The sequence below is a fragment of the Simochromis diagramma genome, unplaced genomic scaffold, assembly GCF_900408965.1.
Source record: "Simochromis diagramma unplaced genomic scaffold, fSimDia1.1 OVJJ01000604.1, whole genome shotgun sequence".
NCBI lineage: Eukaryota > Metazoa > Chordata > Actinopteri > Cichliformes > Cichlidae > Simochromis > Simochromis diagramma.
Genome location: NW_024387416.1, coordinates 4585302 through 4600878, shown reverse-complemented (window position 1 = coordinate 4600878; position 15577 = coordinate 4585302). Strand labels below are relative to the sequence as shown.

At 41.4% G+C, this 15577-nt stretch overlaps 1 protein-coding gene across 8 annotated transcripts; it reads right to left on the bottom strand.

Annotated features, from left to right (window-relative positions):
• Positions 1-23: 23 nt before the first annotated feature.
• On the bottom strand, positions 24-15534 carry LOC120721770 (membrane-anchored junction protein). 8 transcript variants are annotated; one of them, XM_040012310.1, is made up of 11 exons: positions 15405-15534; positions 15059-15175; positions 13194-13239; positions 13020-13095; positions 12736-12834; positions 12509-12547; positions 12131-12147; positions 11748-11878; positions 5688-5754; positions 1118-1185; positions 28-645 (listed from the first exon to the last, which is right to left on the bottom strand). In XM_040012310.1, exons 2-11 carry the CDS (start codon positions 15157-15159, stop codon positions 600-602), a joined length of 690 nt encoding a protein of 229 aa, XP_039868244.1. In that variant the 5' UTR covers positions 15160-15175; positions 15405-15534; the 3' UTR covers positions 28-599. The 8 variants fall into 8 exon arrangements, 6 of the variants coding, with proteins under 6 accessions (XP_039868245.1, XP_039868244.1, XP_039868243.1 ...); XM_040012309.1 differs by having other exon boundaries at positions 15363-15507; XM_040012311.1 differs by lacking the exons at positions 15059-15175; positions 15405-15534 and adding an exon at positions 14498-15052 and having other exon boundaries at positions 24-645.
• Positions 15535-15577: the final 43 nt, after the last annotated feature.

Below are 15577 nucleotides of genomic sequence, written 5' to 3'. Positions count from 1 at the left end.
AAGTCAGATTTAGAATGACTTTAATATAAAATGAATGAAAACATAGCAGTCGATAAAACAGTCGAGTCATGTCTTTGTTGACTTCGATTAACAAAAAAGTTGAAATACCGTCTTTGGAAACAACGTAAAGCTCAAATATATGAGGAATGTCATTCTTGTAGTAACCACTAATCACAGTCATGAGACCAAAGAATGTACACAATTTATTTATATTTAAGAATCTGAACTAAAGTCATTTTGTAAATAATATCTATTGATGAAACCAAAGAATGTTGGAAATGAAAAAGAGGAACAATGCACTGTGTAATTTGTAATGAAACTGTATGTCAATAAATTTCTATTCTGCAACTTTAAAATAATTTCTGTGAATTTTCTATTTTTTTTTTTCTTAACAACCACGCACAAATAAACTTAAGCGGTCACATAACATGCCTAACCACAACCTCTATCCCTAAGCTTAACTTTAAATTCAGCCTTGAATTAAGTGATAAATGTTGAGTGAGTTTGTGCTCCTATCAACCTCATTCATCACTGTCTCACTGTACACGCATCATATCAATAAACAATTCAGTTGGTAATATTACTGAGGAAATGCTTTTCTAATTCTCTGGATCTTTGACGAACAACGAGAAAGGGAAGACATGGCTGCAAAGAGAAAAAACAAAGACTTTTAGAGATTGTTGCAGTGAACGAAATGCACATTTGATAACATTAAGACAGGGTTCTTGGGCTCAGTCCACAGAGCTGCTACCGTATTTCATTACCACCACGAAAAGACTTGTTAGATGGTTTGGCATGCTCGTTCAGAACATGCTCATGTCAGTCCTTGATATGCCTTAGGACATCGGGCGACTGTGAGCCGGCATTTCGCAGGAATACTGTAATTTCTGTGCTTACATGCACAGGAATTACAGCATTCCTGCAGAGTGGGACTTCCCAACCCATTGTAATCTTTGACATCTTATTTTATCAGCAGATCGACCGTACAAATCAGCTCTTGTTTCTCCCCTGGGTGTAAAAAATCAATTAACTGTCTGACTGTTACCCTGCTGTGTCTGCCTGCAGCATTCAAGGAAAAACTCTACTGATGGTGTTGGCACTGCACTGTCATACTGACCTGGCCAGCTGCTTCAGAAATCCTGGTCTCACAGGTGTCCCCTGCTCCTGCAGTACTATCTCAAGCTGCTTTTATTTAAAAAAAGAGAAGAAAATGTAGATAAATAACACACACCTGCTATAACTTGTTTTCACCACTTTTCCCATATGGTGATATAACCCCAAAAAGCATAAAAAAACCCAAATACCCCCAAAACAAATCTAAAATGTTCAAGTATGTGAATTGACCAGGACAGAGCCATAAAAGGGCATAGGAAGAGATGCATTAACTAAGCCAGTATGAGGTTTTCAGTGGTCCATTCAACAGCCAACTTGTTATGTGCACTTTTTCAACTCTTGTTAACTCAAATATGTAACCAACCAATCACACTGCATCGCTCAATGGCTTTAGACGTGAAGACATGGTCCAGACGACCTGCTGAAGTTCAAGCTAAACATGTGGAACCTTAAAACAGATGGGTTATAGCAGCAGAAGACCCCACCAGGTACCACTCCTGTAAGCTAATAATGGGAAACTGAGGGTATAATTCATGAGGTCACCATAACTGGACAATTGAAGATTGGAAAAATGTTGTCTGGTCTGATGAGTCTGATTTCTGCTGCAAAATTCAACTTGGTCTGAATGTGGTGTAAAAACATAAAAGTATAGATCCCTCCAGCCTTACAGTGGGGCAAAAAAGTATTTAGTCAGCCACCGATTGTGCAAGTTCCCCCACCTAAAATGATGACAGAGGTCAGTAATTTGCACCAGAGGTACACTTCAACTGTGAGAGACAGAATGTGAAAAAAAAATCCATGAATTCACATGGTAGGATTTGTAAAGAATTTATTCGTAAATTAGGGTGGAAAATAAGTATTTGGTCAATAACAAAAATACAACTCAATACTTTGTAACATAACCTTTGTTGGCAATAACAGAGGTCAAACGTTTACTATAGGTCTTTACCAGGTTTGCACACACAGTAGCTGGTATTTTGGCCCATTCCTCCATGCAGATCTTCTCGAGAGCAGTGATGTTTTGGGGCTGTCGCCGGGCAACACGGACTTTCAACTCCCGCCACAGATTTTCTATGGGGTTGAGGTCTGGAGACTGGCTAGGCCACTCCAGGACTTTCAAATGCTTCTTACGGAGCCACTCCTTTGTTGCCCGGGCGGTGTGTTTTGGATCATTGTCATGTTGGAAGACCCAGCCTCGTTTCATCTTCAAAGTTCTCACTGATGGAAGGAGGTTTTGGCTCAAAATCTCACGATAGATGGCCCCATTCATTCTGTCCTTAACACGGATCAGTCGTCCTGTCCCCTTGGCAGAAAAAACAGCCCCATAGCATGATGTTTCCACCCCCATGCTTCACAGTAGGTATGGTGTTCTTGGGATGCAACTCAGTATTCTTCTTCCTCCAAACACGACGAGTTGAGTTTATACCAAAAAGTTCTACTTTGGTTTCATCTGACCACATGACATTCTCCCAATCCTCTGCTGTATCATCCATGTGCTCTCTGGCAAACTTCAGACGGGCCTGGACATGCACTGGCTTCAGCAGCGGAACACGTCTGGCACTGCGGGATTTGATTCCCTGCCGTTGTAGTGTGTTACTGATGGTGACCTTTGTTACTTTGGTCCCAGCTCTCTGCAGGTCATTCACCAGGTCCCCCCGTGTGGTTCTGGGATCTTTGCTCACCGTTCTCATGATCATTTTGACCCCACGGGATGAGATCTTGCGTGGAGCCCCAGATCGAGGGAGATTATCAGTGGTCTTGTATGTCTTCCATTTTCTGATGATTGCTCCCACAGTTGATTTTTTCACACCAAGCTGCTTGCCTATTGTAGATTCACTCTTCCCAGTCTGGTGCAGGTCTACAATACTTTTCCTGGTGTCCTTCGAAAGCTCTTTGGTCTTGGCCATGGCGGAGTTTGGAGTCTGACTGTTTGAGGCTGTGGACAGGTGTCTTTTATACAGGTGATGAGTTCAAACAGGTGCCATTCATACAGGTAACGAGTGGGGGACAGAAAAGCTTCTTACAGAAGACGTTACAGGTCTGTGAGAGCCAGAGATTTTCCTTGTTTGAGGTGACCAAATACTTATTTTCTACCCTAATTTACAAATAAATTCTTTACAAATCCTACCATGTGAATTCATGGATTTTTTTTTCACATTCTGTCTCTCACAGTTGAAGTGTACCTCTGGTGCAAATTACTGACCTCTGTCATCATTTTAAGTGGGGGGACTTGCACAATCGGTGGCTGACTAAATACTTTTTTGCCCCACTGTATATGAATGGCTCAAGTTGGTGTTAGTGGTACACAATTGGTACTCTTTGGGTCTCGTAGTACTACTTTAGCATTATTTAAATGCCACAGCCTCTCTGAATTCCGTTGCTGACCACATCCATTGGTACACAACCACAGTGAGCCAATCGTCTGATGCCTGCTCCCAGCATGATAACGCAACACGTCACAAAGCTCAAATCATCTCAACCTGGTTTCTTGAACATGACAATGAGTTCTTTGTACTCGTATGGCCTCCACAGTCACCAGATCAATCCAATAGAGTAGATTTGGGATCTGGCGGAACAGGAGACTTACATCACAGATGTTCAGCAAAAAAATGTGTAGCAACTATGTGAGGCTGTCATGTGAAAGACTCAGAGAAAAATCTCTGAGGAATCTTTCCAGCACCTTGTTGAATCTGTGTAATGAAAAATTAAGGTAGTTCTGAAGGCAAAAGCTGAGCCAAACTGATAGTAGCAAGGTTTACTGAACAGTAATAAGGTGACCAGCAAGTGCACATTTGGCTGTTTCGGTGAACAGAAACAGCCAAATGCGACCACAAAATTCTTTCAGTAAGTGAAGTCCTGGGTTATTCAAAGGAGCTTGCAAAGAAAAGCGTCTGGACTTCTTTAAGTTGCTTGAAGATGTTTCACCTCTCATCCGAGAAGCTTCTTCAGTTCTAAGGTCAAATGGTGGGGAGTCCCAGATTTAAACCTAGTGGGAGTATCCCCCCCAAAGAGGGACAAGAGGACCCCCTGATGATCCTCTAATCCCCTGAGCCAAGGTGTGAAACTGGGTGTGGGTCCCAATCAGCCAGGGTTTCGGGTGAGCTCATTGTGAAACCTGGCCCCAGCTTATCATGCGAATTCCTGAGGTCAGATGGCCCAGGATGTAAGTGGGCGTTAAGGCGTCTGGGGAGGGAACTCAAAACTGGATTATAGATGGCAGACAGTTGGTGTGGTAAACCACCGCCTCTGTTCAAAGATGGTCGCTCACAGTGGACATAGATGGCTTCTTTCACTCCTCTTTCAAACCATCTGTCCTCTCTGTCCAAAATGTGAACATTGGCATCCAATTTTTGGACAGAGAGGAGTAAAAGAAGCCATCTATGTCCACTGTGAGCGACCAACTTTGAACAGAGGCGGTGGTTTACCACACCAACTGTCTGCCATCTATAATCCAGTTTTGAGTTCCCTCCCCAGACGCCTTAACGCCCACTTACATCCTGGGCCATCTGATCTCAGGAATTCGCATGATAAGGTGGGACCAGGTTCCACAATGAGCTCACCCGAAACCCTGGCTGATTGGGACCCACACCCAGTTTCACACCTTGGCTCAGAGGATTAGAGGATCATCAGGGGGTCCTTTTGTCCCTCTGTGGGGGGATACTCCCACTAGGTTTAAATCTGGGACTCCTCACCATTTGACCTTAGAACTGAAGAAGCTTCTCAGAAGAGAGGTGAAACGTCTTCAAGCAACTTAAAGAAGTCCAGACACTTTTCTTTGCAAGCTCCTTTGACTACGATGACCTGGATGACTGAGAACCTTCACAGACAAGTCTTAGGTTACTAAAACTACATGTAAAAAGCAAACTACGGCCTTAAAATAACCACAAATTTGCAGTCAACATTAGTTTAAATTGAAATTAATTTCATAAAAATGTTTGCCATCCTTCTCTTAAAGCTCGTATGTACATTAACATCATCAAGACCACAACGTTCGAACATAATTCTTTTTAAAGCTTGCAGACTTGTATCGACACTTCCTTCTCAGTGTTAAGACAATAATAACTCAAAGGGCTGACATAACAAGTTTAAATCATTTTTTCCACTTGAAACAAATGCTGAAGGGGAAAAAAAGGAACAGAAGCGAGAGGTGGAAAAAGACAGAGTGGACAAATGTAGAAACAGAGGATCAGGTTAGATGAAAGGGAATGAACGAGAAAGGAACGGAGAGAGGGGTAATTTTGGATTTTACTGCTAATTAAACCAAAGCACATCACCACTCTCTCACATGCACACAATTACAGAGTTCTGTGTCTGATGTAATGCTATTATTAACCTTAATGACACTCGTTATCCTACCTGTCTGCGCTAATGTTAGCCTCGGGCTGCAATAAAGACAAAGATGCTACAAGAGTGTGTGTGTCAGAGAGGAAATGAAAGGGTGTTACAAGACTGACATTAGAGTTTGAAGCGTTGGAATCGTAACTCTAAACAATGACTGACGCTTCAATTTTACACGGAAGAGTGTGAGAATCGATCAGAAGTTACGAGTAAAACGTCGAACTGGAAAGGATCACCTTGTCAACGTGTCCTGGATCTTCTTTGGTCTTTCCCTGAGAGTGCTCACTGACCAAGTCCAACTTGCTGTAATTTAGACACAGACAACTTTCAAGTATCTGAGGAACTTTATTATAAATACAAGAAGATCTGTCAGTCAGTTTTGGTTGCCTCGGCAATAATTGTCCTGATTTAAGTGTGTTGGTGTGATCGTTTAAGTGTGCGTTATGCTTGCTCGGCCACCACAGATCGATACCTTTGTCATCAAATGGAAAATGTTCGCCTTTGATTTTTTTATTTTAACAAGCAAATAGTGGCTCCACAGATTAAGGTGATACATTTGAGGATTTAAAATAGGATTTAAATCTAGCCCGTCTATCAGCATTCAGTCCTTTGTGTATTTGCTTAGGATGTTGTTAAAAAGTCCAATTCCATGTCTACTTCAGTTTTTAGAAACAAGGCCTTACATAACCTTTAAATGCTTTTGCTATTATTCACAAACCGTAGTACAATCAGTGAATGCAAGTACCTGACCCAGTCCCTGAGGCAGAGGAACAAGCAATCTAAATTTCAACTGACTTTACAGCTGCTTTGAGGTTCTTCTGATGAGCAGCTGTCTCACTACAGCAAACATCTCTATCGTTGAGGCCTGGTCTTTATGATTTGGTCACTTTGAAATTTGTGTTCAGCTTCTTTCTGATTGGTGACGCATGCAAGGTGGCACAACAGTTGCAACAGTTACCTGCAGATCCCAGGATAAAATTTTGGGATTGTTGAAGGATTTTTTTTCTTGGGCATGACACCCAGCCTCGAACGAACTAGCAGTCTTTAAAATATGATAATATGACCAAATTACACACTTACATAAAAAAAACCCAGCAGACTTTGGGGGGGGGGATATTGACAATTACCATGTTGCTTAAAAAAAATGAATGTATTCATATTAATATATACATATCCAAGATAGTAGAGAGTGGTACTGCACTTTAATGCTGGCTTTCAAAAAGTAAGGGACACACAGCAACTAGCTAACTTCTATCACCATAAGTCAGAACCCGGAATCACATCGTTGATGGCAGATCTTTGGTCATTTATTAGATTATCTAGTTTCTTTTACATTTCTACTAACTGTAACTAGTCTGCACAGTTCTTAAAAACTCTCTGACACTGTGACAGTAACAGCAAACTATCAGAGCTTTTGTCATTCTCTAAGTACGTTCTACTATTTTCACAGAAAGCACCACCCAAGTCCGGCCAAATAAAGAACCTACTGTTAAAACATGTTAGTCCAAGAACTTTAATCTGCTAGGTCAATGACAATAAATAAATAAAATACACACAAAAAAAAGAGCAAAATAAGAACCAACTATTTGCCAAAAGCAAGTTTAAAAAGTTTTTTTTTTTTTGGTGCTTTTTAAAAGACACCACAGATCTCGGGCTCAATGTGAGAGATCTCCAGAGTCTGGGGCCACTTGTCACAGCTGGGGCAGCAGCCGTGTGGTGGAGTGAATGAGGACCCAAGTTGCAGACAGTGGTGGAGATGCGAGTGAGGTTTGTTTACAGTGCTCGATAACAAAAGGCGAGGGCAGAACTAAACATGAACCTAAACTGGGGAAAACGAATAATAACAAAACACGAAACCATAACTCACAAAGTCACAGGCGGGGAAAACGTAAGGAGGTACGCAGGGGATGAAGAGCTGGGAAGGGAGATCAGAGTGTGGCGTAGAGATGACCACAAAACGCAGAATGACACAGGTTACACAGATGAACCGACAAGGAGCACAGACTGACACCCACGATATGTACACACAAAAGGTAATCAGGTAATGGCACACAGGAGGGAAGCACAGCAGATGCTAATTCACAAGACGACAGAAAACACAAGCTGACACAGTGATAACAGACCTTCAAAGTAAAACAGGAAATTCACAAAGACAAACTCAGGGACACGAACAGATCACAGGAGGGAGAACACTAAAGCACTAAACACAAGACCCAAACCCTAAGCCCTAATATAAAATAAGAATTAACACAAAACATAAGATGACACCAAAATGAAACGCAAAATGCTGGGTCAACGACCGAGGACCATGACACCACTGTTGCAAAGGCTCTGCCTCCTTTAGTTCACAGCAGGCAGGCCCTGTTCACAACCACCTGCTAGGGATGTATGGATGTAAATGTCCACTTTAAGATGCTGGTGCTTGTCCATGCAGAGTTCTAAAAGTTAAAAACAGCATCTTAAAGTGGACCCTGAAATTGATGGGAGCCAGTACAACCGAGTTAGCGAGGGTCTCACATGGAAGTGTGTAGATTACAGTGGGAGAAATGTAGTGGGAGTACTTTGCCATGTGAGCAAATAACTACACAATGCCAGTTGTGTATGAAATTTGTGCATAAGCTTCATCATTAACTGCTTCCTTATACTGGATCAAGTGTCTGCTTATCAAAATAGTACATGTCAAAAAAAAAGCCAACCTTCCATGAAATATCCTTGCACATTTTTAGATCTAACATAATCTGCCATCCACACTATATTAGGTCAGTGAGCAAGTACAAAGAAACTCTACAAGCGCCCTTAAGGGCACTAAACTATTCATTTTTTCTTGTGACTAAGGAAACTTTCTGGTTCAGAAAGCTTCTGATTGGCCAGAAATCTTAAAAACAGCAGTGTTTATATGATTTGTGTGCAAAAAACAAGAACTTCTAAATCCAGATACAGAGAGGCTTGAAAATAACCATCATTTAGAGTCAAGGCCCAGAAAAGAGAAAAGTGGACCAATGGTGGCTTGTGTTAAAAATACAATTGAGAGCCTAACTATAACTGATCCTGCTTCACAGGAAAACAGTAGAGATGTAATTCATTATTATCAGGAAGTCCTAAAAACTCCCTCCTTCAGTTAATCAAAAATGCTGCAGCAAGAGTCCTGACAGGGACTAGAAAGAGAGAGCAGATTTCTCCTGTTTTGGCTTCCCTTCATTGGCTTCCTGTTAAATCCAGAATTGAATTCAAAATCCTGCTCCTCACATACAAGGTCTTAAATAATCAGGCCCCATCTTATCTTAATGACCTTGTAGTACCATATCACCCTATTAGAGCACTTCGCTCTCGCTCTACAGGCCTACTTGTTGTTCCTAGAGTATTTAAAAGTAGAATGGGAGGCAGAGCCTTCAGTTTTCAGGCCCCTCTTCTGTGGAACCAGCTTCCAGTTTGGATTCGGGAGACAGACACTATCTCTACTTTTAAGACTAGGCTTAAAAATCTCAGTGAAACTTTATTTCCTGTGAATTGGTTCTGAAGCTTGAGGCTGTGCCGTTTGCAGGGTGTGTGTGCGTTTCCTGAGTTTTAAAAAGGAGACACTTCTGTTTACATAAGTTAAAACAAACTAGATGGAACACGAGACCTTGTTTATGTGTGTGCACACATTTCAAATAATAATTTTCGCCCCACTGATCTGACTGTCAGAGTGATTGAGGTGGCGCCTCTTGCCTGTTTCATAACTGCAAGACCCACTGAAGCGTGCGTTTGTGTGTGTGAAACAAAGTGGTCGTCAAAATGAATGACTTAGTGATTTTATGAGCAAGGACACTGATTTTGATCCCTAAACTGTGCGTGTATAATACTTGTATGAACAAGTGTCCTCTTATTGTTCGCATCGTCTTATAACAGCAACATAAATGGACTCTGAAGGAGAACACAAAAATATGCACTGGCTTCTTTCCGAGAAAGTTTACCTATGTCAGTCACCTCAGTGACTCAGTCACCTTATTTCACCTGAAATAGAGTAAATCTAAACGAGGGTTAAGGCCCCCACTGGGTGACCCTTTGTCGAGCTCTGCGTGTACACAGAGCCAATACAGAAGCTACAAGATGTGCATTGGTGCAGTCCTCCAGATAGCCAAAAGTATGTCAGCTATGGGCCGATCCTATATAATAATAATCATCATAACAATAATAATTATAACGATTAAATAAAAAAGGAATACACCAGAAGACTAAAATATGTTAATCAATAGAAAAAAAGTGAGAAAAAGGGCGATAAAAGATGTCATCACATAAAAAGCAAGTCCTTAAAGGAACTGACTCTACAAGCTTTATGTCCTCTTCTAAGGCCCCAATTGAAAAAGGATGATGACCTTCAGACTGAAAACTTGACTTTGGAAAGGCTCCATCCGTGGATCTAACGCTGTGACTGGCTCAGATAAAGCAGAGGGCAGGTCCGGGCGTGCTTTAGAAGTTATTATTATCTTAAAATCAATTCTAAAATGTACAGGGAGCAAACGGATTAATCCATGAAGTCAGGATTAGAACAATGCTATTCTGTATGCGAAAAGCTGCTGCAGTTTGCATTGGTTTTAAATCTAGAGCTGGATCTAATTTAGAGGAAGCAGAACTGGACAGCTTTTTGTTGTTGTCGTCGTTGTTGTTGTGTTGGTCTGATTTAAATTGTCGACTCAAATCTGTCCCCCTTTGGGTTCCAAAACAGCCCTGACCTGTCGAGGCACAGACTCCACCAGACCCGTGAAGGTGTGCTGTGGAATCTGACCATGCCACTTGCCCTAATGCTCTGTGGTCTAGTTCTGATCCTCACATGCCCATTGTTGGTACTTTCAGTAGTGGACAGGGGCCACCATGGACACCCTGACCAACACGCTCTCATCTCAACGTGGAACATACCGATGACTGTGACAAATTATCAGCATGTTACACGTTCGGAGACATGCAAGTGACTTCTTCGGTCTTCAGTCTGACTGCAGGTTTCCCCAAACTTATAAACAATACATTTGCACAATATTTGCACATTATGTACATTAAATCTGTTCACTTTCAGATCCGGAATCACTTTGGAAAACACTATGTGATAGGGTTAAGGTTAGGGTTAAGGCTGGAATGGACGGCTGGCCTCTTCTCTAAGCGTCTTACTGCCGCGAGCGGCTTTCTATTGGATTCAATTGACAACACAAAGCGTTTGATAAGGACACGGAAGGGTACCTTTCTCGTTACTATGTGACACCTAGGGGTGTGACACATCGTCGGTATGTTACACATTGAGATTAAAGCTCTGCCCTGACTAATCTGTGGTTATGCAAACAAACTGTGATATTCTGTGTATTCTGACAACTGTCTATCAGAACCAATAATAACTTTTTCCCACAATCTGAGCTACAGTAGCCCGTCTGTTGGATCGGACCACACAGGCCAGCCTCCCCACGAACCTTGGCCATTCATGACCCTGTCCTTGTTTCACCACTGTTGCTTCTTTGGACCACTTTAATAGATACTGACCATTGCAGACGGAAACACCCTACAAGAGCAGCAGTTTTGGAGATGTTCTGACCCAGTAATCCAGCCATCACAGTTTGGTCCTTGTTAGACTCACTCAAATCGTTACGCTTTTTCATTTTTCCTGCTTCGAACATCAGCTTTGAAGATAAAACTCCATCTGCTACGTGCACCTGGGCTTCAGTGAGGCTCACCTTCTACATCTATAGTTTGTTTACATGCTCAGTTAGCTCATGCTCAAGTTTCTGCTGAAGAGCACCAATTTCTTCTTTTAACTCTCTTTTCAGTTCGTCTTTTAAAGTGCTTAGTTCGGTTTTTAGCTCTTGCATAAGGTCTTTTATGTCTCTACCGATTGTAGCAAGCCAAACTCGGAGTGTCTCGTTGTGAACTTGGCCGTCCACTTCCTCTGTTGTGCCATCTTCGCTTTCCAAGACGATTCCAGGTTGTACCACAGCTTTGTCTTGCTGCCGGTTCGTTTTTCTACTTCTTTGTTCATTCCCACCACCCATCATCTCACGTTTATTTGGGCTGTTAAAGTATGTGGTGGGTTTATTATGCCCAACTTAGGGGAGTAGCTAACTATGTGTCTGCTCTCTCGCCACCTTCAACTAGCTCACCATTTCACTTCAAACCAAGTGCAACCTCTGCTGTTTCCCATTAGCATAAAACTTGTCACAAGAGAACCAGGTGAGTGTTGAAGATGTGCAATTTTTACATTTTCAAAGACAATTTTAAATGTTACAAATGGAGCAAATGCAGTTTGTGAGAGATGTATGTAGAGAGAGAACACTCACCCAGTCACTGCCACCCTGTTTTCGGCCTCCGTGTCATTGATTAAGTCCTTTAGTATGGCCTCCTCTAGTGGTGAATCTCTCTTTAACTGAGGCTCGGGAATGGAAGGGATGTACTGCCTTACATCATTCTCCTACAGAAAGACGCTTCAATGACTTCCCAGCTCGACTGTACTGTTGTATTACCTGATTGCACTCTATTATATTGTAAGGAAAACATCATACAACCTTTCATCTAGTCACTGATTTTAACTTTAAACTATGTGTTCAGAGCAGAACTTTTCGGCACTAACCACAGCAACATATATTTCTTTGTTTAATAGTTTGACTATAAAATGTAAACATTCTCTCGTGTACTCTTGTGAGTAACATAATAATCCACTCACCTCCACTGATTGAGACCCTGAAAGAACACAAATAAACTGACATGAGATATCATCATCCCTGAACACTATCCTTGATCATTGTTCTCATTTCCCAAGATTTTCTCTCTTTGATTCCTTCCCTTATTTCCTCGTGTCTTAAAGATGAGTTATAAAGAAGGCAGGTGTAAACCAACAGGAAAAGAATTTTTTTGTTTTGGAGCCATAATTTTAAATGAAAACAGTTAATATTAGGTATTGCACAATATAGCTGTGTTACTGTTATATTTTATGGGCCATTTGACATATTTTATTTGTCGGATGAAGTGGAGTCATCCTTAAGAGATGGACAGAGGAGAAGCAACAAGGTGGCATAAAATAAAGAATAGAAAACTGCCAAACCTCTATAAAGTATTCGTCCATGCCTCTGCTTGCATCTTGCTTTTGATGACACAAAAAGATAAATAAGGGTGACGAATTAAATCTCTCTGTCCTTAAAACATATTTTTTAAAATTTTTTAAAAGGTGAACGTCAGTTTAGTTGAAGCTTCCTTTACTTTATAGTGTGTTACGTTAGTACGTCAGCTTTAAAGCTGCAAGATATCCAGCAGACGTGCAGCTGCCCTCACCGTTCTGCATGTTTTTCTCCAGGTAGAGGATAAGAGTGAAAGGGTAGACGCTCAGATTCATCTCATCATGTTTGCACACACTCTCCCACTGTTTCTTATCTGACAGCTACAGTTAACAAAATACACCAGGCAGGAGCTACCATTCACATTTTGACTTCTGTGATCCTCATTACATGCCTATGGACTGTATTATATCAGTTTAGTAGCATAGGTAGAGAAATAATGGGTCAAATTGAGGGATGAAAGGCGCTTAAACGCAGAGATGATGCAGAGGTGAAGGATACAAGGAAAGATGATGTAATGGGTGGAGGAGAAGGGCTGAAGGTCATCCAGGTTGCCAAGAACGGTTCTAATAATTTCCTTAAAACAGAGAAGAAGAGGCACAAACATGAAAAGAGGATCTAAAAAAGAACAGTGTGTGAAAGAACACATGGGTACTGAGAAGGATCCACAATTACCTCTAATTCCTGATTGAAGGCGACTTCTCCCATAACATCCTGTTGGCTGTTGAGACACACCCATTTGATGCTCACATAAAGTTTCTTTCTTAAAGAAGTTGTCAACTTATTACAAAAGCAGTAAGGTTAAATATAATATCTATCGTGTCACTAAAGGCTTTTTATCAACCTGGCCATCCTGCTTGGAATTCCCATACGAACTGTGCTATTTAAACCGTTTCAGCATGAATAGTTTTCGATGACTCTGCAAGCTTCTTTGCAACCCACCTCCACCCCCTCTGTTACCACTGAGGTTCTGTTGCTGCTGCTGCTGCTTCGATAGAGTGTGGGTGGACACCAGAGCAGAGCCATACTGTACGACCAAATATGACACACTGTGGTGAGAATATTTTGATTAAAGTTGTCCTGACAGAAATAGAAACGGTTAAGTGCTGCAGGGCTTTAAATGTGTAAAAAAAAACATGTATGTTGTATTTTAAATAACAGAAAATAGCTTTAAGGCAGAATCAAGGATCACTCAGACTTTTATTATGGGGCATTATCCTGGAATATAGACATACAGCTCCAGTGAGATATGTTTCTCTTTTGCTGATCAAAATAACTGCCAGGAATCATATATCGTGATATATAACAGAAACCCTTATAAAGAGTGGCATTAAAAGCACGGAAATCATCAAAGCTTGAAGCACAGCTGTTTCCCCAACTGATTTGGGGATTGAAAACATTTTACAGTGCTTTAAAGAACTTAGACCATCAAAGGAAAAGGGATGTCCCACGTGGCAAGAAGAAAAAAGGTAGGTGCAACCTGAATCCTTACTTTCTCTGCAGCGCGTGTACTGATTTCAAGCTGTGCTGCAGGTTTGCTCTGCTTTGAAGAGATACACGTGGAAGTGGAATCGTCTCAGGCTTAGACACAGTTAAATTATTTCATAGCTGAAAATGCTAGCAAAGCTCATTCTGGTTTGGAGAAAGACTACTAAGAAACGAGCAAACAAGAAAGTCTTCACTAGCACACAATTAGGATTCGACTGTTACCATGTTTATTTCTGCTTTTTTATGTGGGGATGTGACGTTGGTTCATTCTCTATACTGAAGAGAGGCAAAACGCACTAATCACTAAAATCACAGGAACACTTTGAAAACACATCAGATCTCAAACAAAGCCTTGTTTAGTAGAAGACTAAAGAGACGCTCGGTTTAAAGGCGCTTAGCATTACGGTTGTCTCTCACTGTGACTACGATGCTTGATAACTATACTGATATTGACCGAGTCGTGTATTAGGAATGAAAGCATGCAGGATTACCTGAAAATGAAAATTATCAACCTAGAGAGTAACTGAACTCGAAAAACTCTGAAAATGGGCCGAAATTTCATTGGAGCAACTCAAAATGGTACCCAGTAATTTGCATGGCCCCTACGTGCTTGTATGCAAGCCCGAGAATGTCGGGGCGTCCTGGAGGAGTCTCGCTACCTGTGAAACCTTTGTAGAGTCCAGGTATCACCTCATGCTATCAGCAGTGACAGTGATACTAGCCAGATGCAAAACTATTTAAAAAAAAAAATAGTCACAAACGATCAGGAGGGGGAAAATGTCAGTAACCTCCACCCTCTAACACCGTTGCTGTGTTGGGGGTTGTCTTATTGTCGCCCAGTTGTTGTGAACCTTTAGTTAATTCCATTAACACTGCAGCAGCTGAAACTAATTAACAACCCCATCTGCTGTTTAACTGACCACATCAATATTGCTGAAGTTTAGCTAATGTTAAGCTATACTCTGATTAAAAAGCCTTCCTTTCATTTTTCTGAGCTGTATACATATAAACTAGAGCCTGAGTACGAAACACTGTGTATAACACTGCCTTGCCTGTAGCTGGAGCCTCCTCTGATCGTGAACTTGTAGATGAAACTCCCTGCTTTAAAGAATCGAGTTTCTGGGAGAGGAAATGAGAAGGCCTGCAACGGCATAGTCGACCTAAATGAGCTTAGGAAATAAAATGAGAAAATTAGCCAATTCATGTATTCATTGTTATAGTGAGGATTCAATAGGAAATAGCGCAGGGAGAAAATGTTCAGATAGCTATACAGGGCAGATTTCACATGCAGTACTGTCCTTACATATGTTTAAAAAAAACAACATTTCTTTCTCGCTTTAGTTTTTTTTTAATTACCGTATTGTCTAATGCTTAAAATAGCGACCTCGAATTCGCTACCTCGTTCACTGGGTTATCTCCGACCTCAAGCAGACCGTGAACAGTTAAATCTGTATCCGTCAATCAAACGCCTGATTCGTCTCGAGATTTGCTGAGCAGGATATATTCCCGCCTTCCGGCCGCTCGGGCTGCTGTGATTCGTTGGATCCCTCACGTCTTCTTCCAATCCACAG